Source organism: Lissotriton helveticus, chromosome 1_2 (genome assembly GCF_964261635.1).
Source record: "Lissotriton helveticus chromosome 1_2, aLisHel1.1, whole genome shotgun sequence".
Taxonomy (NCBI): domain Eukaryota; kingdom Metazoa; phylum Chordata; class Amphibia; order Caudata; family Salamandridae; genus Lissotriton; species Lissotriton helveticus.
In genome coordinates this window covers 157,831,120-157,854,806 of record NC_136058.1, presented here as the reverse complement: position 1 = coordinate 157,854,806, position 23,687 = coordinate 157,831,120, and the positions used below count along the sequence as shown (strand labels likewise).

The following is a 23,687-nucleotide window of genomic DNA, read 5'->3' as shown; positions in this document are numbered from 1 at the left end:
GAGCATACCCTGCCACACTTATGGCGGCCAAAAGCGGTACAAAAGGGGGTGGTGATGGACGGAGCATCAGAACCAATCAAACACTCACACCCAGTCAAAAGATCTGGGTTTGATCCATCACCGTTCTTTAGCCCACTCTGCCACCCCAGTTCAGACGTGGCTATATGCAAATCAGTCTGACCTTGTGCCTCATGGGAACAGTCTAGCCCGAACTGCCAAGCCATGCCTTCCCTGGACCGGAAACAAGCTTCCGAGGACCGGTTTCTGGCATTCCAGCCGTCTTCAGCCCGGCTTGCTTGAATCCAGTGGCAAAGTGAGCAAGGGACTCACGTCTGAGCATACCCTGCCACACAACCCCCTTTTGTACCGCTTTTGGCCGCCATAAATATGGCAGGGTATGCTCAGACGTGAGTCCCTTGCTCACTTTGCCACTGGATTCAAGCAAGCCAGGCTGAAGAAGGCTGCAATGCCAGAAACCGGTCCTCGGAAGATTGTTTCCGGTCCAGGGAAGGCATGGCTTGGCAGTTCGGGCTGGACTGTTCCCATGAGGCACAGGGTCAGGCTGATTTGCATATAACCATGTCTGAACTGGGGTGACAGAGTGGGCTAAAGAACGGTGATGGATTAAACCCAGATCTTTTGACTGGGTGTGAGTGTTTGATTGGTTCAGATGCTCCGTCCATCACCACCCCCTTTTGTACCGCTTTTGGCCGCCATAAATATGGCAGGGTATGCTCAGACGTGAGTCCCTTGCTCACTTTGCCACTGGATTCAAGCAAGCCGGGCTGAAGAAGGCTGCAATGCCAGAAACCGGTCCTCGGAAGCTTGTTTCCGGTCCAGGGAAGGCATGGCTTGGCAGTTCGGGCTGGACTGTTCCCATGAGGCACAGGGTCAGACTGATCTGCATATAGCCATGTCTGAACTGGGGTGGCAGAGTGGGCTAAAGAACGGTGATGGATTAAACCCAGATCTTTTGACTGGGTGTGAGTGTTTGATTGGTTCAGATGCTCCGTCCATCACCACCCCCTTTTGTACCGCTTTTGGCCGCCATAAATATGGCAGGGTATGCTCAGACGTCAGTCCATTGCTCACTTTGCCACTGGATTCAAGCAAGCCAGGCTGAAGAAGGCTGCAAAGCCAGAAACCGGTCCTCAGAGGCTTGTGCCCGGTCCAGGGAAGGCATGGCTTGGCAGTTCGGGCTGGACTGTTCCCATGAGGCACAGGGTCAGACTGATTTGCATATAGCCATGTCTGAACTGGGATGGCAGAGTGGGCTAAAGAACGGTGATGGATTAAACCCAGATCTTTTGACTGGGTGTGAGTGTTTGATTGGTTCAGATGCTCCGTCCATCACCACCCCCTTTTGTACCGCTTTTGGCCGCCATAAATATGGCAGGATATGCTCAGACATGAGTCCCTTGCTCACTTTGCCACTGGATTCAAGCAAGCCGGGCTGAAGAAGGCTGCAATGCCAGAAACCGGTCCTCAGAAGCTTGTGTCCGGTCCAGGGAAGGCATGGCTTGGCAGTTCGGGCTGGACTGTTCCCATGAGGCACAGGGTCAGACTGATTTGCATATAGCCATGTCTGAACTGGGGTGGCAGAGTGGGCTAAAGAACGGTGATGGATTAAACCCAGATCTTTTGACTGGGTGTGAGTGTTCGATTGGTTCAGATGCTCCGTCCATCGCCACCCCCTGTTGTACCGCTTTTTGCCGCCATAAATATGGCAGGGTATGCTCTGACGTGAGTCCCTTGATCACTTTGCCACTGGATTCAAGCAAGCCGGGCTGAAGAAGGCTGCAATGCCAGAAACCGGTCCTCGGAAGCTTGTTTCCGGTCCAGGGAAGGCATGGCTTGGCATTTCGGGCTGGACTGTTCCCATGAGGCACAGGGTCAGACTGATTTGCATATAACCATGTCTGAACTGGGGTGGCAGAGTGGGCTAAAGAACGGTGATGGATTAAACCCAGATCTTTTGACTGGGTGTGAGTGTTTGATTGGTTCAGATGCTCCGTCCATCACCACCCCCTTTTGTACCGCTTTTGGCGGCCATAAATATGGCAGGGTATGCTCAGACGTCAGTCCATTGCTCACTTTGCCACTGGATTCAAGCAAGCCGGGCTGAAGAAGGCTGCAATGCCAGAAACCGGTCCTCAGAGGCTTGTGTCCGGTCCAGGGAAGGCATGGCTTGGTAGTTCGGGCTGGACTGTTCCCATGAGGCACAGGGTCAGACTGATTTGCATATAGCCATGTCTGAACTGGGGTGGCAGAGTGGGCTAAAGAACGGTGATGGATTAAACCCAGATCTTTTGACTGGGTGTGAGTGTTTGATTGGTTCAGATGCTCCGTCCATCACCACCCCCTTTTGTACCGCTTTTGGCCGCCATAAATATGGCAGGGTATGCTCAGACGTGAGTCCCTTGCTCACTTTGCCACTGGATTCAAGCAAGCCGGGCTGAAGAAGGCTGCAATGCCAGAAACCGGTCCTCAGAAGCTTGTGTCCGGTCCAGGGAAGGCATGGCTTGGCAGTTCGGGCTGGACTGTTCCCATGAGGCAAAGGGTCAGACTGATTTGCATATAGCCATGTCTGAACTGGGGTGGCAGAGTGGGCTAAAGAACAGTGATGGATTAAACCCAGATCTTTTGACTGGGTGTGAGTGTTTGATTGGTTCAGATGCTCCGTCCATCACCACCCCCTGTTGTACCGCTTTTTGCCGCCATAAATATGGCAGGGTATGCTCAGACGTGAGTCCCTTGCTCACTTTGCCACTGGATTCAAGCAAGCCGGGCTGAAGAAGGCTGCAATGCCAGAAACCGGTCCTCAGAAGCTTGTGTCCGGTCCAGGGAAGGCATGGCTTGGCAGTTCGGGCTGGACTGTTCCCATGAGGCACAGGGTCAGACTGATTTGCATATAGCCATGTCTGAACAGGGGTTGCAGAGTGGGCTAAAGAACGGTGATGGATTAAACCCAGATCTTTTGACTGGGTGTGAGTGTTCGATTAGTTCAGATGCTCCGTCCATCACCACCCCTTGTTGTACCGCTTTTTGCCGCCATAAATATGGCAGGGTATGCTCAGACGTGAGTCCCTTGCTCACTTTGCCACTGGATTCAAGCAAGCCGGGCTGAAGAAGGCTGCAATGCCAGAAACCGGTCCTCGGAAGCTTGTTTCCGGTCCAGGGAAGGCATGGCTTGGCAGTTCGGGCTGGACTGTTCCCATGAGGCACAGGGTCAGACTGATTTGCATATAGCCATGTCTGAACTGGGGTGGCAGAGTGGGCTAAAGAACGGTGATGGATTAAACCCAGATCTTTTGACTGGGTGTGAGTGTTTGATTGGTTCAGATGCTCCGTCCATCACCACCCCCTTTTGTACCGCTTTTGGCCACCATAAATATGGCAGGGTATGCTCAGACGTGAGTCCCTTGCTCACTTTGACACTGGATTCAAGCAAGCCGGGCTGAAGAAGGCTGCACTGCCAGAAACCGGTCCTCGGAAGCTTGTTTCCGGTCCAGGGAAGACATGGCTTGGCAGTTCGGGCTGGACTGTTCCCATGAGACACAGGGTCAGACTGATTTGCATATAGCCATGTCTGAACTGGGGAGGCAGAGTGGGCTAAAGAACGGTGATGGATTAAACCCAGATCTTTTGACTGGGTGTGAGTGTTTGATTGGTTCAGATGCTCCGTCCATCACCACCCCCTTTTGTACCGCTTTTGGCCCCCATAAATATGGCAGGGTATGCTCAGACGTGAGTACCTTGCTCACTTTGCCACTGGATTCAAGCAATCCGGGCTGAAGAAGGCTGCAATGCCAGAAACCGGTCCTCGGAAGCTTGTTTACGGTCCAGGGAAGGCATGGCTTGGCAGTTCGGGCTGGACTGTTCCCATGAGGCACAGGGTCAGACTGATTTGCATATAGCCATGTCTGAACTGGGGTGGCAGGATGGGCTAAAGAACGGTGATGGATTAAACCCAGATCTTTTGACTGGGTGTGAGTGTTTTTGGTTTAGATGCTCCGTCCATCACCACCCCCTTTTGTACCGCTTTTGGCCGCCATAAATATGGCAGGGTATGCTCAGACGTGAGTCCCTTGCTCACTTTGCCACTGGATTCAAGCAAGCCTGGCTGAAGAAGGCTGCAATGCCAGAAACCGGTCCTCTGAAGCTTGTTTACGGTCCAGGGAAGGCATGGCTTGGCAGTTTGGGCTGGACTGTTCCCATGAGGCACAGGGTCAGACTGATTTGCATATAGCCATGTCTGAACTGGGGTGGCAGAGTGGGCTAAAGAACGGTGATGGATTAAACCCAGATCTTTTGACTGGGTGTGAGTGTTTGATTGGTTCAGATGCTGCGTCCATCACCACCCCCTTTTGTACCGTCCTTAGAAACTAAGGCACACTCCTCCGTAGGGGGGCTTAAGAAATGTGATAACTGTCATGGAGGGCCCTTCCTAAGACCAGTGTTGGCAGCTTACCAGAGTATGATAAGGCTGCAGTTTCAGTATGGTATTGAGGTGGTCAGTATCAGAGGGAAAAGAAGTTGGGACCTTGAAGAGGGTATGGGGCATATTCTCAAGGACATCGCCGATTTAGCGCCACTTTCCGCCATGAAAAAGGCAATAGATTCATCGCCCTATTCACAAGCCTGCGCTAACAGCCGACATCGCCAATTTACCTGCGATAGCTGCCGCTAAAACCATTGTCAAGGCTGACAGTGACCACTAACACTAATCATATACAGAGTAGGCGTTCTCGTCCAAAAACTCATGATGACACCACTTTGCGATATTCTCAACAACCAGCCAGAGCGGCAATGTGGGCCATAAACTGGCGATAAGGCACGTTCACAGCAGGGACTTAAGACCTGCTTTTTCCTGATCTTAAGTAGGACGAAAACCTGCAGTAGAAAGGGATCCCAGTCCAGAGTCACATCTGAAGACCAACAGATGCCATGGTGCTACTAATTATGCAGCTTGGAGACCCAAGAGGGCCACAATACCCACCGCCATCACCCCCAGGACCACTCCCACCCCTTGACAACCCCCCAAACGGACTACCACTCAGGCAGCACAGAACAAGACAATCTTTCGCTCTCTCGTACTTGTCCACAATAAGAATAATCAGAGTCACTAAATAAGTTCAAAATGTTTATTATGACTATAGTTATTCATGAGACAGTATGTGAACCAAGAACAGCATCAAAATGCATAAAGCTAGCATCATCAGCATTGTCACACAACCATAGAATACAAAAGGAGCTGTCATTTAATAAAGACTGTGAAAAAAGCAAAATAACTAGGCCTAATCACCCTCCCCTTGGCAGTAAGAAGTTATTTCATATAACAGAAGATCCGTAGGCGTCATTAGCTGATCCCCTACCTGAAAGTCTAAACGTAAAGAGGTTAGCATCACAGGAACAGCAGAGCTCAGCTCCATGGAATGGCTGTCTTCAAGTGTGTTTCAAAAACATGCAACAATGTCATATCAAAGCACAATCCATCCATATGGCAGCTGTTGCTAAAATGTTTTGCCTAGGTAATAGAGAATGACCATAACAGAATAACAAGAGACATTGTCGATCGACCTTGCGCATTACGTTCCAACAGAATTTTATGGGTAAGCTGGGAATATGAACAACAATCTGGAGTCAAGCTTTGTTTCAGGATATGTGTCTGACCCACTAGCATTTTGAAAGTCAAGATATAATGCGTCAACAGTATAATGAGAACAGGGACATCTGTTGCCTTTGTCATCATCATCAGTGTGCTGAGGGACACTAACACACTGCACACAGCAAATCAGAGCCATAAAGAGTGTGAAACGTCTGCTGAAATTGATGTCCAAGCAGAGGTCTGGGATTGGAATACATTCATGATCAATGGTTGCGTTTTCATGATTGCACAGCATGACCTAGGCCTGACGCTGGCCAAAGTTGGTTCAGGTAGAGACGAGTGTTGGAATCAAATCATAATCTGGAATTGACAGAGTCTGTGTCAGCACTGAAGGATGAACATGCTTAGACATTAAAGTCAGATTAGAAGTCTGTACCAGAGTTGGTATGGGCATGGTAGAGGCCTGATGGGGCAGACGGAGTCGGGGGTGAACCCAACAGCAGAAGTCAGACTGGAGCCCTGTCTAGCTCAGTGGAGCTCAAAAGTCTACCTGAAGGAACTGAAATGGCATCTAAAACCTGCAGTATGACTTCGTTGAAGGCCGTTTGCTGTAGGGTTGACAACAGCCTGGGAAACTTGAGAGACACCAGAACCAATTTTGAGATCGATTTGCATGATGCCCTTGCACCTTTTCTCTAGACTTTGAGAGGCAGAAAGGGGTATAGTTCTGCTTGGCTTTCTTACACTTGTGTCTAGACTTCGAGTTACATGAAGTCTTTGAGCGGGAAGCTGACTTTTTGTGAGAGCAGCCTCAGAACCGTGATCAGGTCCATGACCGTACCCACATGTTACGCAACATGGTCTAGCTTTCTGGTCATGGATATCCTTACAAGGAAGTGCTCACGACTTAACAGTTGTCGACAGCCCAAGCACCATAGACATACCTCGCACAGGTCCATGACTGACTTATGCATACTTCAGTCTGGGCATGGCCTAAATACTGTTGTTTTCAGTGGGGACATTGTCCCTGGATCCCTCAGAAAAGTTCTTAGGAATCAATTAAAGAGTGACACGATTGGGAATGGAGCTCTGGATTTATATGGAAGGGCAATTAAAGAAAGGAATCAGCATACCGGGATGGTGTTTACATGTGGTTCTACTTAATCTTTTCTGGAGTGGTATGGAATCATCATAGAGCCATACAGCACCATCTCGTTGTCCATAGGTGAACAGACAGTCTTGTAGTGGGGGAATGTCACTAAGATATGCTGCTTGAGCACAATAATGCAGGACATGGACAACACCATACATTTACAAAGACCATTTCCCCAGATTTTGTCCTCCATTTAGCATCTTCGTTGGCATGACCACGGTTCCAGTAAGTCTTCCTTTCAGAGTTCAAGGTACCATCTTAACAAACAGACTCACTATGCTTGCAATTACGTGGGTGTCACTGATAAACGGTTTCTTTACAGAATTCAGTATCACAGGAGTTTTCTAAGACTTTTCCTTATCTCCTCACCATGTACCTGAATATTACTACATTGTTAGTCTTGGGCTTTGCAGCTCTGGATACCAGTTAGATGTTTCCTGAGAACTGATAGATGAATCCTGCTACCTACCTGCATGAATGAATCATTAACATGACAATTTATTTATCGTTTTAGAATAGGGTCTCCAATCCTCCAAAGGATCTGCCATTTTTAAGAGCACTAAAGCATTTTACTGGCGTAATGGTGGAGTTATGTATCCAGCATACCACCATATTCCTAATTTCTGAACCATACAAAAAAATAACACTGGTGATTAACAAATTATCAACAAGGGTGGTGGCGCTAAAGTGCTGGTCCCAGTTGAAGTTAATTGCACCCACTCTGGAGTAGGTCACACAGCAGAGAAGAGTAGACTCCAGATAAATAATTTTGGGTGTTAAAAGTAGGGCAGGTAGTGAGAGAGCTCTGCTCGGACAACCACAGACACAGAGTACGCCATCAGGAGGAGGCATCTGAGGTTTTATTTGGAACTAAGACCATGCCAAGATACTAACTTGTTATCCTGAGGTTTTCAACAATACATTTAAGCTCCCTTAATGAAGCGTGGGGAACAAAAGGAGGCAACATTGGCCTTGGAGGGAGTAGCCACACCGTCTTATTAAGAAATTATCTCACACACACACACACACTGATTGTGGCTCTTTGCAAAGTGCAGATATGAGCTAACCCAATTCTGGGCTGAAGGGGCAGACAAGTTATAATACATGCCGAGCACATTACCATGCCAGAGACTGTCAAGCACATTCATTTATTGTAATTATGAGTTCTGGCAACCATTCCCCACAAGTGCGCACACACAAGACATTATTTTAAGTAAGCATTTTTTGTAAATCTTTTTATTAAACAGTGGCTCAGTGTACATCAAAAATACTTAGTTGATCATTTGCGCAACAGGCATTGCAAAGATACACATCACCGTACAGTCACAATATCCATCAGAATCAAGTGAAAAGTTCCCAGCATACATTTATATCAACATCACAGTAGGGCACAGTCAAAGCCTTGCCCAAAGTTTAACCGTCAAAATGTTGCTCATATTTGTGTGGCAACCATCTGTTATGCTCTGTAGTTCCGCCAATTGTCCCAAACTTTCTCCCATTTCCTTGGGCAGCCCAGACTCTGGTATAGCACATGTTCCATCCTTTGACACTAGTCCAAATTGTTTTCCCAATATGCAACACGTGGGGGTCCACCTGCTCCCCAGGCTTGCGTTATATTCCGCTTAGCAGCCCCGGCGGCCAGCACTAGCCATATCTTCTGATATCTGGGCCACACCTCCTTACCCGTTATACTCAGGAGGAGCAAGCGTACTTCAAATGGCACATTGAGTCCCAAGACTCGGGTCACAACTTGCATCAACCTGGTAGCCGGAATAGTCTCTGAAAAGCTGGAAAGATACGCAGTAATCTTTCAACCGTGAGGCAGGGCTGTATGGCATAAAGCAATATATCATCCGCATTAAGGAATAGCCCTTTTTCCCAGTCGCCCTCTACAGCCCTTATAAGTGGGTCCTGGTGCACCCAGGTTGCCAAGGGCTTGAGCGGAAGTGCAAATATCATTGGGGGCCCTGCCTCATACTCTTATGTGGGGTGAAGGGTCTGGTCAGCGCGTTGTTGACTCACACTCTTGCCAGCGAGTCCTGGTAGAGGAGTTTGACCCAGTTGTAGAACCAAGCGCCGAATCCCAGCCTTGTGAGGGCGGCAAAAATATAGCTCCATTCAATGCTATTGAATTCCATCCAAGCATCCAATGAGAACAGTACAGCTCTTTCAGTATGAGGAGTTGCGGTCATAAGGAGTACTCCATAGAGATGCATTAGGTTTAATCTGGTACCTCTATGCAGCATAAAGCTGGATTGGACCGGGTGTCACAGTGGTTATCAATGCCCTCAACTTGGTAGCAAGGGCTTTCGCCACTACCTTTACATTTAACAGTGATATTGGTCTATAGGCACTGCAGGCCATTCACGGTTTACCTTTCTTGGGGATGACCATGTTGGTGGATATTCTCTGGTCCTCCCACAAGGAATGTATGATGTTACTTAGCATGCCATTACTTAGCATGCCTTTTCGACGCAGTTTTTACTTAGCAAATGCCTTTAATTAGCAGTATTTTAAAACGCATGCCATTACTTCGCAAAATCATAGAAAGCCATTAAAGTGGCATTACTTAGCAGTATATTACTTCGCAGGTTTTTACTACGCATACAGATTTTTTCTTCTTTTTTTACCCTACACGCCAACACTACCCTCCAAGCCCACTACACTTAAAACACTACCCCCTACACTACACATACACTACAACACTTCCCTAAACCCTAAAACACTACCCCCTACACTACACATACACTACAAAACTACCCTTAACCCTAAAACACTACCCTACATTACACATACACTACAACACTACCCTAAACCCTAAGACACTACCCCCTACCCTACAAATATACAACACTACCCTAAACCCTAAAACACTACCCTACACTACACTACAGCGCTACACTAAACCCTAAAGCACTACCCCCTACACTACACATGCACTACAACACCTCCCTAAACCTCTACCCCCTGCACTACACATACACTACAACACTACCCTAAACCCTAAAACACTACCCTACACTACACATACACTACAACACTACCCTAAACCCTAAAACACTACCCTACACTACACGTACACTACAACACTACCCTAAACCCTAAAACACTATCCCCTACACTACACATACATTACAACACCACCCTAAACCCTAAAACACTACCCTACACTACACTTACACTACAACACTGCCCTAAACCCTAAAACACTTCACCCTACACTACACATACACTGCAACACTACCCTAAACCCAAAAAACACTACCCCCTACACTACACGTACACTACAACACTACCCTAAACCCTAATACACAACCCCTACACTACACATACACTACACTACCCTAAACCCTAAAACACTACCCCTACACTACACGTACACTACAACACTACCCTAAACCCTAAAACACTACCCCCTACACAACACATACACTACACCACTACCCTAAAACACTACCCCTACACTACACATACACTACAACACTACCCTAAACTCTAAAACACTATCCCCTATACTACACATACACTACAACACTACCCTAAACCCTAAACCCTAAAACACTACACCCTACACTACACATACACTACAACACTACCCTAACTACACTGCCCCACTTACCTCTCTCTCCTCGTGGTCCCTCTCTTCAGCTTCAACCATGGATCCACTCTTCTCCTGCGAAGTAACGGCATATGCAAAGTAACGGCATATGCAAAGTAAAGGCATGCTAAGTAGAAGCATGCGTAGTAATGGACTATGCGAAGTAAAAGTTGTCAAGTAAAAGAATAGCAAAGTAAAAGTTGCTAAGTAATGGTTGTTTACCCCCACAAGCAGCCCTCCTCTCTTGATGCCCAGAACATGTCCAGAATGTGCTCCGCTACATTGTCTGCTATGCATTTGCAGAATTCGACTGGCAGGCCCTTAGGCCCTGCCGCCTTCTCTGACTGCAGGACTCCAATTGCCCTAGCTCCTGAACCATTAAGCCTTGTTCTGGTGCGTCAGGGTCATTGTTCGAGAGGGCAGGAAGGAAAAGATCTTTCAGAAGATCAGTACAGTCTTCCCTCATCTCGTAGTTGTGGATGCATATCTCTTCATAGCAGCCAGCAAACACCTCTGCTATGGCTGCTCCAGTTGTATGTAGTTCCCCTTCCAAATCTTGGATTTCTAAAACTCAGTTCTTTTCCCTACCTCTCTTGTCTAACCACGCTCTCTATTTGTTGGGTTTATCATCAATGTCATGTAGTCTGCACTGTATAGCCAGCACATTAGCACGAGCCTTATTCTCCGCTAGTTCTCTCAGCTCATGGTGCTTAAGTCGGAGCTGGTGGTGGAGCTGAGGGCTGGTCATCCCTCCTTCCAGGCCCCAAGTTTCTAGCATAGTAATCTCTTATTCCAGTGTCTTCTCCTCCTCTCCCCCCCCCCCCCCCCAAAATCAATCCTTGCGCATGGCTGCCAATGACCACCTTTAAAGCTTCCCTCAGGACACAGGCGGAGTCCAATGTCCCCCTATTGTATTGAAAGTGTTGATCTGTCCGTTCCTGTATCTTGTCCTTAAGGGCTCCATCCATTAAATGGCAAGGGTCTATCCTCGGTGGCAGTGCTGTGTCACTAGCAGGGTAGCTCAGGATCACCTCCACCGGAGAGTTGTCAGAGATGACGCACGCTTAATGGGAGCATTACCAAACTGAACAGCATACACATGATGAGTGCATATGTGATGTAATCGGGAGTGACTATTGTGTAAAGCAGAGAGGTAGGTATACATTTGTGCGTTGGGGCTGTGTTCGTGCCCTAGGTCTACCAACCACATGGCATCTACGAAGGCCCTTAACAGACTGAGTTTGCTACCACTGGGAATTTGGATTGCCTGTCCACCTCCGGGTCCATTATCGTGTTCATGTCTCCTTCCAAAATTAAGACACTTCCAGCAGCAGGGAACTGAGTGCCAGGATGGTCTCCTCATGGAGCCACAGTGGCACATATACTGAGCAAATGTTAAGTGTGTGGCCCTCCCAGGTGCCTGTTTGCGCCACAAATCTGCCAAGTGGGAAATGCCATGTACCGCATGGAATGTAGAACTGTGAGGTTTTAATAGGAATGCCTGTCCCCCTTGAGCTGGAGGTAAAGCCTGCATGCACCAGTAGGGTGTACCAAAACGGTCCAGTGCCTTGTAGTAGTTACCCTTCAGGTGGGTCTCCTGTAGGTGGGCTAGATCCGTAACATGTCTACAGAGATATTGTAGCACTATGGTAAGCTTTATTTTGCTGCCTAGTCTGGCTAGTTGCAAGCGGGTCCCCATTGTGTGTCAATGTGCATGTAGGACCATCCCTGTGTGTGCTGAGGGACTGACCATGTCCCCCAACCCCCTACGTCCCTTGTCCCTGCCCTTAGTATCCTGGTTCCCCTGAGCTAAAACAAGTTGCAATATGCAATACAACTGAAATAGTAAAACTGCCATCTCCAAAAAACTCCCCTTACCTTGCTACCCTGCACAATAGCCACAAACTGCCTAACTCCCCAACTTGTAGAGTGGCTATTGCCGTAATATCGTCCAAACTATCTAAGGTTGGTTGACACTGTTTCGCCAAGCAAAGTCAAACATGTAGCTGCATCCCATTAGCGTATCTTAGTGTTTCCTTATCTGTGATATATGGGTCACCATTACTAACCCCTCTCCTACCCCATCATTTTCTTTTACAGTTCTCTGTTGGGGAGACACAGATCTGATATACCTGAGTCTTATGTGTCACTACCATGTTTCAACATAGTTTCTCGTCTTCATTTTGCCACTGCTCAAAGTGGGTAGTAGACCCGGGTTGTAGGTCAATCACTCAATTGTTTTTCGGGAGCCCATCTGCAGTCTGCCCCTCACCGTGTTCAGGCCGTTTGTCCCCCAATTGTCCAGCAGGGTACCCCTCCTTGCCTCCTGGTGGGTCCAGCGACCAAGAGTGCGCCAACCTTCCAGCTAATCCCAGGCCTCATCCGGAGTGAAGTGCCAGGATTTGCCAACTGCCACCATCAGCAGCTTCGCTGGATATAGCATCATGAATTTGAGCTCTTTAGCTCATAGTGCCTTTCAGACTTCATCAATACTGCAGCGTTGGTGCTGCAACTGCAGTGTGATGTCCAGAAAGAAGCATATTGTGGTGTTCTCGTAAGTCAGGTTACCATGGGAGCGAGCTGCTTGCAACATTGCATCCCTGTCGCAGTAACTGAACACCTTGGTGATGATTATCTACAGAGGGGCATCCGGTTTTGGTGGTGGCACCGGAACACTGTGGCACGTTTGATTGAAAATAAGTGCTTAGGGCGAGGGTATTGACAGTTAGGTCCTTGAGGAACAGGTCAAGCTGAGTCCCTCTGCCCCCTCAGGGACCCCTTCCACCCTGATAATACTTCTGTGTGCTCTACCTTCTGGGTCTTCTTGTTTGACCACCATGCCACTGGGCTACTTCCTGAGATACTGGACTTGTTCTTCCAGTTTATCGGACGTGGATAGTAACAGGTTGATGTGTGATTCTGCTGCTGTGACTTTTTTGGAAATCTTTTTACTGTGTGACTGGAAAAGAGTGACATCCGCTGCCACTGCGTCTAACTTCAATTCAATAGAATTCTTATGGTCACATATTGCAACCATTATGGCACTGAGGGAGGGATCTGTGTCAATGGGTGCACGCTTCAGGGCCAGTCGTAGTAGGGGGTGGCCAGGGTACTGCATATTTATCCATTTTGATGATTTGGGTGAGTGTTGTCCCTTTGGTTCTAAATATAGCCTCAGGGGAGTGTAGACACGGAGTATTCTGTAAGGTACCTGCCAATCCCCATAGTCAACTGCATCCTCAGCACCTGGGGAGCACCACTCGTCACATGACACTATACCAGGCCCTGGAGCATCTGCCCTCATAGTTCAGGAGTGCTGCCCTGTCCAGGACCGCCACACCTTCACCAATTAATCACCTGTGGAGCACCTGCAGAGCCGGCAGCTCAATACTGTCCATAGACCCCCAAAGGTGTCGCACCAAGTGTTAATGTTCATATGGTTTCCCCGGTATCGGTCTTTTGGCTGTCCCCAGTGTGACTCATGCTTTTATGGTTTGCACATAAACCGAATAAAGTAAATTTGACTGACTCCTTAAGGTAATAAAAGCTGATGCGTAGTTCTTTGTAGATAGAGGAGGTTGTGTCTCCTCCCGTTAAGCCAGGAGCTACTCAGTACCTGTCCACAACTCTCAACCGTGCTGCCAGGCTCTACTCCATTGGGCATTCACCTGCCACCTCGTGGTCTCACTCTGCCAGCTGCGCACTGTGCAAGGCCCACATTCTCAGCAGAACTGGGCTGAATCACAGAAGGGGAGGGGGGCCCCTCACTTGTACCACAACAGTTAGCAAATCTCGTAGGGCCCTTGATCTTCCCAGGCTCATAAGCCCCCAAGTCCATCTTTCTTCTTGTGGTAATGAGGGGGAAGTGAGAGGGGGCAAAGGAGGACGAAGAACAGCCTGCCAGATGGGTCGCAGGCACTTTCATCCCAATCAGCCGTCACACTTCTCCGCTGTACCTCCACAAAGGAGTTCGATGGTGTCAAGCTGGCCCTCTCTTCCAGGCCCGCCCGCAGTGTATCCAACCAAGCCAGCACAACTCCACTAAGGTTTACACGCCCCCTCCCCCCACCAGAGCAACCGGGGCCTAGTGGCTGGTTACAACAATTCAGGATGCGCTCCTACTCACCTGCTCTCTGCCTCAGGCCGCGCTGATAGCTCCCGGCCGACCTGCTTCTCACCAGCAGGCCCCTGAAGCTCTCTTAGTCTACTGTGACAGCGGTGAGGTCAGACTCCAACTGGGAGGTGGTAAATAAAGATAAGAGGCGGGTCTCCCGGACTCATCCTCACCTCTGCCATTCTTGTGTCCCTGAAGGAGCGGCAGCCTTCCTTCCGTTAGTGCAGGCCCCATGGGTCGCAGCTACTGACACGAGGCGATCCCCGGGCTTTCTTCAACCGACTGTACTGTGATGTTTCCGCTCTAGGTAGGCCACACACACACTCCTCCGGGCTACTGATTGCTGCGGCTCACTGCGATGGTCACTCCCCAGCAGATAGGAGCGAAGATTAGAACAGATATTAGGAATTCATTTAGCGGGTGACACGGAGCTCGCTTAGTGTGCGGTCCTCTTGCCTGGTGCCAAGCCATGCACGGTTTAAGTTAATTTTTAAGCCCAATACATTTAACAAAATAATGACAGCAATCGCATAAGCAAAACATTTAAATAGTATGAAAATTGACAGCATGTTATATATAGTGCATTTAAAGAATCACTACATGCCTAATCTCTAAGTGTGAGAAATTAGGTTGTTCATTATGGGGTTTGGGGATGAAACCCTAGTTAAGCAACAGCCACAATCCTTGTTAGGGTGAACTGCAAAAAGTCACTAAATTAACCGGTGCGTAACCCTCTGGCATCTTGGCACAAGAGCACTTAGGTTTAACTTAGAGGCAATGTCTAAAGTGTTTATGTACTATTAAACAGTAATGAAGTAAAAACACAATACAAGAAAAATGCCACACCATTTTAGAAAAATAAAATACATTTTAACAAATCTTTGACATTAAAATGAAAAAAATCCGAACGGTAGAACCAGAATGTTGAATTTTTAAAGATTATGGTGTAAAATAATGTCTAACAGACCAGCGCACCAACCGCGGACATCTAGTTGCGAACTTTGTGGCCGACAGCGATGGGTCATGGGTCGAATATAAGAAGTTAATTGGGCCCAGTCTCTGCTTACCTTTGGACTTCAAGAATTGTTACAAAAAAATGTCTGAATAGGTAAAGTTCAGTACGGCAAACCAGCAGGCGGTGTATGATGAGGAGTTGACATTGGGGAGCCACTGGACGAAGATTTTTATGTGTGTACATCATCTCGTTTATGGAATTTGAAAATATCCAGCAATACAAAGCTGCAGGCTGTAGCCGACAAGAGCTTTACGGGGCCACATACCCCTACTGCGAAGTCCTCAGCAGGCCACAGGGCAGTCCTATGGAAATCCTACCAAAGTGAACTGAAGAGTGGGTCGGAAAGCCCAATTTGTATACCCGGTGCCCACTTTGAGGTGGAAGAACTTATGGAGTTTTCCCTCTACAGAAGTGTCTGGAATTTCCTGCCTCCCTGTCTTGGTCCCAGTCTGTCTGCAGGCACAATACAGTAGAGTGAAGTTCTTTGTGTGTGAACTGAGGCAGTGTCAATAAAGTGCAAGTAGGGCTGTGAACAGTTCTGTCCCCCCATCCTGCCTTGGATGGCCCATCCTGTCAACATCCAGTCCCTCTATTGTGTGGCTGTCTGTGGGGAATACACAAAGGCCACATGCCAAATATACCTAATCATGTGACTCAGGAAACAACTGCAGGCACCAAATGGCTAGGACAAGGAAATGCCAACATGCTAAAAGTGGCATTTTCTGAATTGTGATTTAAAATGTGAATTTACCATTAAAGAGGATTTAAAATTTCCTAGATACCAAACATGACATTTCCCCCTGCTCCCAAACAAAGGTTATCACTTACTAAATGTAATAAGGTAACCCCATGTTATCCTATGGGAGAAAGAGGCCTCACAGTGGTTAAAAAACTAATTTGGGTGGTTTTCACAACAAGAATATCTAAAACTTAAAAGTGCATGTCTCACTTTTTAAAAACAAAGCACCATGCTCTATGAGATGTTTTATGGCCTACCCTAATGTTGACTTACATGTATTAAAAAGGAGGTTTTAGGCATGGCAAAAAGTTGATTTTGCCAAGTCAAATGGGCCTTCAGGTTGCAGTAAATTAAGTAGGGCAATTAGTTGTAAGCCAAAGTTACCATGTTTTAGGGTGTGAGTACAAGCACTTTAGGACTGGTTAGCAGTGGTAAAGTGCAACAAAAACGAATTCAGCAAAAATCAGAGGGGGGTGGGCAAAACGTTTGGGGGAAGACCACCCTAAGGCTGACAGGTCTAACACTAGGCATCACATATTTTGTCATAATGGGGGGTTACTATTTCAGTAGAATCAACACAAATTCAGACCTATAATTCATTTATGTTTGTCTTGTGTTCAGATTCCTGTCTGCAAGACAAAGTCTGAGTTACGGTTGTACGAGATGAAACGTCATGAGACAAACAGCACAGATGGAATTGGATGGCTTGACTCATAAAAGCTATGTCCTGCTGACTGGAATGCTGTTAGAAATTCCTGATCCCTTTCACTAAGAGATCTGTGATCAGTTATACTATACTTTGTATGCCATTTATTTTGAGAAAAATAAACGTTATGTAAGATGAGGAATTAATATATGAATTAGAAGCGTGCTACCCAAACACACAAATACATGTATTGCCTGTAAAACACATTGTTGTATAATATTGAAAATAAATGCATCAGCTATTGAAAATGAATCATGAATTATACGTCCTAAACAAATGAGCGTATGCACAATATTGGGGGCCCTTAAATACATGCAAGGCAAAATACAGCAAGGGGTGCGTGTGTGTGCTGTACACGTACTGCTCACACTTTTAGCTACACTGTACTCGTTTTTTGTGTGGTCAAAGGGGAATGTGCACTGCAAACAACGATGTTGTTTCTGTTTTGCTTGTGTAGAAAGCATGCACCGATGCTGCCTGTGCCATTTTTGTTTCGAGTAAGTGAGGAACGTATACAGTTCAATCAACAGTCCTGAACCTATTGTGTGCACTGGAATCTACAAGTGCAGCTAGCCATGCTTTATCTTTTTTATGAAGCAGAATGTGTGTGCCTGTGCCATAAGCATTCTCTTTATGCAAAGACGCTTGCAATGCTGCTACAAATGCTGAACGTATTCAATGTGTGACTAGTCGCAGAGACGTGCATTTCATTGCTTATTCATAATAGCAGGTCAGGGATATTCAAATGTATAATTTGCAGCCACTATGCAATTCACTGTAACTTAAGACAACCTTTTTCCCACATTCTTGTTCTAGGAGAATGTAGACATCTTCTTGGGGATAACATACATTAAATGACATCAATCTTAATGCCCATTTCAAAACAAGTTAGCAAAAATGGATCTGTCTATGGATCTGCTCATTTTGTCAGACCTGTCAGTCACAGAAATGAAGGTTCATGTGCTAGGAAAAGAGGATCATGATGAGCAGCTGTGCCAAGATGGATTACCAGAGGAAAGGCCTGGAGGCCTAGAGGAAGTCTGTTAGGTACAGATCACTGCAGAAAGAAGAAATATAGAAAGAGCCAAGGAGGGAATAGTATCAACCAGAGGTGGCATAGGCAGAAGACCTACGAGGGGATGGCTCCTTTGCTACACTGTGCAGGGCTAGAAGTAGCCAGTCAACTTGTTCCCTTCTAAGCTGCAAGAACACAGGTTTGAGTATGAGAACACAAAGGCTGACAAAAAACAGACATTGTAGCTGGCACTTTGGTGCTTGAAGGGAAAAAACAACAGTAGCTCTTGGTACAGAAGAAAAGAAGACTTCCTCAGTTTTTGGGCTGGAGTAGAAAAAAACTGCACTGGAGGAGAAAAAAGCCATGCTAGCTCATGAGACTAGCTAGAGCAGAATGGACCTGGAACTAGGAAGAGGAGCTAACACATATGGGTAAGCACTAGGGTGTTGGGACACACAAGAAGAGTTTGTCAAGCCCTAAACATGAATAGGCAGCAGGAGAAGAAAAATAAGCGATTCTCTATAAGGCCCACACATTCTGAGAAACTGTAGAGGGTGCAGGGGAAAACAGTTGAGAAAAAGAAGGCTGTATACTGGGTAAGAACTATTTTATCCTTCCATGGAGAGGTTGTGCTTTGCCTGTTCGTACTCAGACAAAAGAGAGCACACTATTATGTTCCAAGAAGTCCGTTGGCAATGCACTGTCCAAGGAGATTGCAAGTGTAGGAATTGCAGAGATTGGGATATAAGTTGGCCCACAGGATACAGAATGATGTCATTTAGAGAGTGAGGGGGTAACTGAACCAGCCAACCTATATTCTAGCCTGGTGAAATACAAGTAGAGATGCCCATAAATGGTAAATGATTGAAGGGTCTGACAGACACAGGAGCAAGGAAGACCACAGTGATGCAGAGAACCAATGTGTCTCTTTTTCAGCAAGATGGGTCATGCCTGGCTCTGTGGTAACTGTAAAGGACATAGACCATATGAAATTCTGTACAAAGATACAGAGCGTACTTGAGTAAACATCTCAAACCCTTGCATATTTCAGTGCTTATGGTTCCCATGAGTAGATCCTGTTCCCCTTTTATAAGCCCGCCGCACAGAGTCAGTGGAGGGATGTATGACATTACAACGCATGCATTTACATTGCATGCCTTTACAACGTAAGTATTACAACGCAGTCCATTACAACGCATAGTGCTTTGGGGTGCTGGATAGTGAATAGTTTAATTTACTATTCCAACTCCAGTCCCCGTGGACACTAGGGAAGGTTATTGGATAGTAAATTAACCTATTCCCTATCCTAGAGCGCCCCCCAGAGCAATGCGTTGTAATAGTTTGCGTTGTAATGGTTGCGTTGTAAAGGCTCTGCGATGTAAAAGTTGCATTGTAAGTGTTGTTCACCTCAGTGGAGGTACTCATATTGGTACTCATATTGGAGAACAAGCGATAAAGGGGTAACACGGACATCCGGCTTACTGAAATGAAGTATTTGCATACACCCTGCAGAATCCTGCAGATAGATTGAGTAACCTGCGGCAAAATAACAGCTGCAGGTAACAAGTGGCACAACAATACTGTTCGAAAGGGACTACATGCAGAAGTTTGAATTTCCAACATAGAAAGGACAATCTATCACACTAATATGGCCGGGACACTGTCAGAGCAAGTCAGGGGGTAGTCTAGGTGGTATAACGTGTCTCAGAAACATTTGTAAGGTTTATAGACATGTGAGTTCCAAAACAAGAGGTGCGCATATTTCACCCTCAAAACCCGACAAAATTTGCCAACTTCACCCAGCTTATGAAATCTACCATGTTTACTAACTTTACCCATCTTCACATAAAGGGGACCACATACAAAAAAAGTTTTTGCAAACATTTCTCCCCACCACCCTTTTTTTGCTAGAGAATTCATTCACCTTCTAAATGTTGGGTAGTGGCAGACTTGTTCACTAACAGACCTACTTTTAGCTGAGGTGTTCTCTGGCTACTTGTTTCCTAAAAACAAAAAACTGTATATAATTTTCAAAAGAATTGCAAAAGAAAAATCCTTGTCAATTTTACACACTCTTCCACTAAAGACACATGCAGACTCCTGTATACATGTGGGTACATGTTTATTGTCTCTTAACAGATCTATAGAAAAACAAAAACAATACAGCTGGCCCAGTACTCCACAGTCTTTTTCTTTGCGAATAGGGCACCAAAAACAGAAATTAGGTGCTAGATAAAGGAACTAACAAGCACTAGCAAATATCTTTTTTAAATGTCTGGGAATAACATATGTGTACTATAATAATTACCTGACATAACCTCATGCATCCTCATCTTTGGAGGCACTGGACTGTGAGCATGTCCCTAAGTATCCCTACTCTATGTCAATGGTAGTGGAGAGAACAGCTTCACTGTCAACAATGAAACCTTCATTGTCAGACAATGATGTTGAAGTTTGTTGCATGTGGACTCTACCTGTTGCAAATGTAGTTATTGTAGATGAGATCTCTGCAAGCCCCCTAGCCAGATCTGTATTACACTTTACCATGTCTTCATGAAGGGTAACAGTTTGCCTACTGAGAACTGAGGTCTGTTTTGCCAAACGGCTCACTGTGCAGCACAAGGATCTGTCAACTTGAGCTTGGGATCGCTCAGCTGAGTTAATAATAGACCTGTCTGCAAGTCTGACCATTGCTTGAGCTATGGTGTCAATGCTCTCCCATATGCGATCAAGAGAAATTTGCATGGTAGTACATGCACCAGCAACATCACTACCAACGCTGCCCAACCTTCTACAGAGATCATTGAGTACCCGTAACTGTTTCTGCTGCACCCTTAACAGGTCCAGAGTTGCTATGCCTTCCTGTTCTGCTGGAGGATGTGTTTGCGTGCCTACAGTTTGTCGTATGGTGCAAGATGCAGTGGTGCTGGTGTGTGGCTCTTCCTCCTCCACAGCTGTCTGGGGTGTCACTGGACAGGGTGAATGGACTGCTGCATCGATGTCCTTTTGACCCATTGTGACTGTATATGCAGGCTCATATGAAGTAGCCACCTGTTCAACTATGTCATCTGTGAACATAGGAGGGAGAACAGGATTAAGAAAAATGCGCTTGTGTACGTCAACGACAATAACAGGAAATCACATGCACTGTAGAAGTTGGTTGTCATTGCACAGGAGCATATCAGTATTTACCATAGTTTCATTGCAGCATACACCTCTTCCGTGTTAACTGTGAGAGAAAGCAATTAGTGGATGAAAATCTCTGGGACAGTTGAGCAAAACATGAATTGCTAGATAAATGTGTGCATGACATCCCCACTAAGCAGACGTGTAATTACGCAGGTACCTACAGGGAATACACTGCTCTTGTTCCAGAAACAAAGTGGCAGGTTACTCATCAACACTATTCCTGTTCTGGTTTCTCAATAATCCCTCAACATTCAAAGGCGCAGGTAAGGTGTTCAGAAATGGTTAAATGTTTTGGGGCCAGTTGCTTTTACATACAGACTCCTCCATCGTGCTGACACCTGCCATTTTCAAAAGCTCGAACTATTGGGCTCCATCTACACTTAGTAGTACAGATAGAGAATTGACGACGGTGTGTTCACCTGGAGGAAGGGATGCGTACAGACTAACACTAAAAGACTTTTGCTACCATAAATAACTCATACATACTGGTAGGTCCTATTCTCTCTAGACTGATGGGAAAACAGGGGACAGTACCATTTAGAGGAAAGAATTGGTCTGTTATGGGCCAGTGATTGAGTTTAGGGCATGAGAGGTTGGAATCATCAATACATTGTAACATGAGGGTACCACTCAGACCATAGATCATAGATACTTTTGACAGTGGAGAACTCCCAAAGGTTTCTCCACATGGGCTCACATAATGAGCTGTGGTTACTTAAGAAATCTTAGAGAAAAAAATGATGAATGTTTTCCGTTTCTCGCATTAATATGTCTAGCTCATGTGATCAATTCACCCCAAAAAGCAGGTAAGGACCAGTTTCTGTCCTGTAACTCCAGTTGTGTCGACCCCGGAACAATCAAAAATAATCTCTTAAATTGTCAAAAAATGCAGAACTGCACAGACACTTAAGAGAGAATTTAAAGACAGATAATGCAGCCTATATCCACAGGCTACACTGTCCAGTACTTCAACTAGAAATTCCACCAAAAATCCACAAACAGCACAGCCTGTCCAGATTTCTCAACATAGAAAAACTTGCTTTTACCAGCAAACCCCTCAAGAATGATAGAGAGAAAGGAGTGGACAGACAAGCCTCATAGGCTGCCATTATGTGGCTCAGAACAGGATACTCTGCCTTTAAGAGAACCTTCCAGAACTCTCTCAGTATCCCAGAATGCACAGCAGGTCCCTTTTACTTTCAGTTCCTTTTGAAGGCGTAACACGCCAGACCTGTAGCATTCCTTACATGAATATCTCTCTCCACCGGGGAGGAGGGCGGGCGCTTATGACTATAACAGAGATACCCCTACTACAGAACTGGAGTTACAGGACAGAAACTACTCCTTCTGGAGTAGGGGATCTCTGTGTATAGTCATAATCTAGTGAATAGAATGGCAAGCCCATCCCCACACCAAAGCGGCGGTGGAGAAAAGAGAAATAACACTACTACTGTGCGAACAGATTTCGCAGCAAAGCCTGCCCAACCTGAGCCTCTGTCCTGGCATCAGTGTCCAGACAGTAATGCTTAGCAAAGGTATGGACCGAATTCCAAGTGGCCGCTTTGCAGATTTCTGCAATTGGAACATTACGGAGCAAAGCAGTCGTGGCAGCTTTGCCCCTGGTGGAATGAGTCTTAGGTTTACCCCCTAAGGTCTTATTAGCCTTCTGGTAACACAATTGTATACAGGACACAATCCACCTGGAGATGGACTGTTTTGAGGTAGCAAGAACGGTCCTGACTGAACCATAATTGATAAACAATTGGTCTGACCTCCGAATATCTTTGGTTTTATCCAGTTAAAATTTCAACACCCTCCTAACATCCAGGGAATGCAGAGATCTTTCCGCTGGAGATGAAGGATTCTGAAAAAAACGTAGGTAAAGTTATGGTCTGGTTAACATGGAAATCAGATATAACCTTAGGAAGAAATTTAGGGTGAGTACGCATAACAACCTTAGCAGCATGAAATACAGTATAAGGTTCTTGGCAACACAACGCCTGAATTTCACTCACCCTGCGAGGAACGCCGCCTTCCAGGACAGGTGCTGCAACGAAGCCTTATGGATAGGTTCAAAAGGCTCCTTCATCAATCTGGACAGCATCACGTTTAATTCCCATGAAGGCGAAGGAAGCCGGACAGGAGGGAACACTTTCTTCAAGCCTTACAAAAAATCCTTGATCACAGGGATCTGGAAGAAAGAAGATTGTGAAGGGCACTTCCTGTAGGCAGTCAGCGCAGCGAGATGAACCTTAATGGAATGGACATTAGGCCAGACTGCGCCAAATGTAGAAGATACGGAAGGATGACATCTTCCTTACATGTCGTCGGGTCATAGTTCTTGGACTTGCACCAGATGCAAAATCACTTCCACTTGTAAGCATAGGAAGTCCGAGTGGAAGGTCGTTTAGCCTCCTTCAGTATGTCCATACAATCTTCTGGTAGATTCAAATGGCCATATTGCACTATCTCAGGAGCCATGCCGCCAAACTCAAAGAGGAGAGGTTGGGGTGCACCATCTGACCCCCGAACTTCGTGAGTAGGTCCGGC

At 46.4% G+C, this 23,687-nt stretch overlaps 1 protein-coding gene across 2 annotated transcripts in view; it reads right to left on the bottom strand.

Annotated features, from left to right (window-relative positions):
• The window catches only part of DMRTB1 (DMRT like family B with proline rich C-terminal 1), a 575,348-nt gene that overhangs the window by 90,705 nt on the left and 460,956 nt on the right, over nt 1-23,687 (bottom strand). Inside the window, exon 4 of one of the 2 annotated variants that reach the window (XM_078670475.1) lies at nt 20,212-21,016. The exons of the other annotated variant lie outside the window; for it this stretch is intronic. Coding sequence (XP_078526601.1) covers nt 20,322-21,016 — 695 coding nt within the window. The 3' untranslated portion in view covers nt 20,212-20,321. Of the gene's footprint in view, nt 1-20,211; nt 21,017-23,687 lie in introns of those variants that run through there. 2 annotated transcript variants of the gene reach the window in all.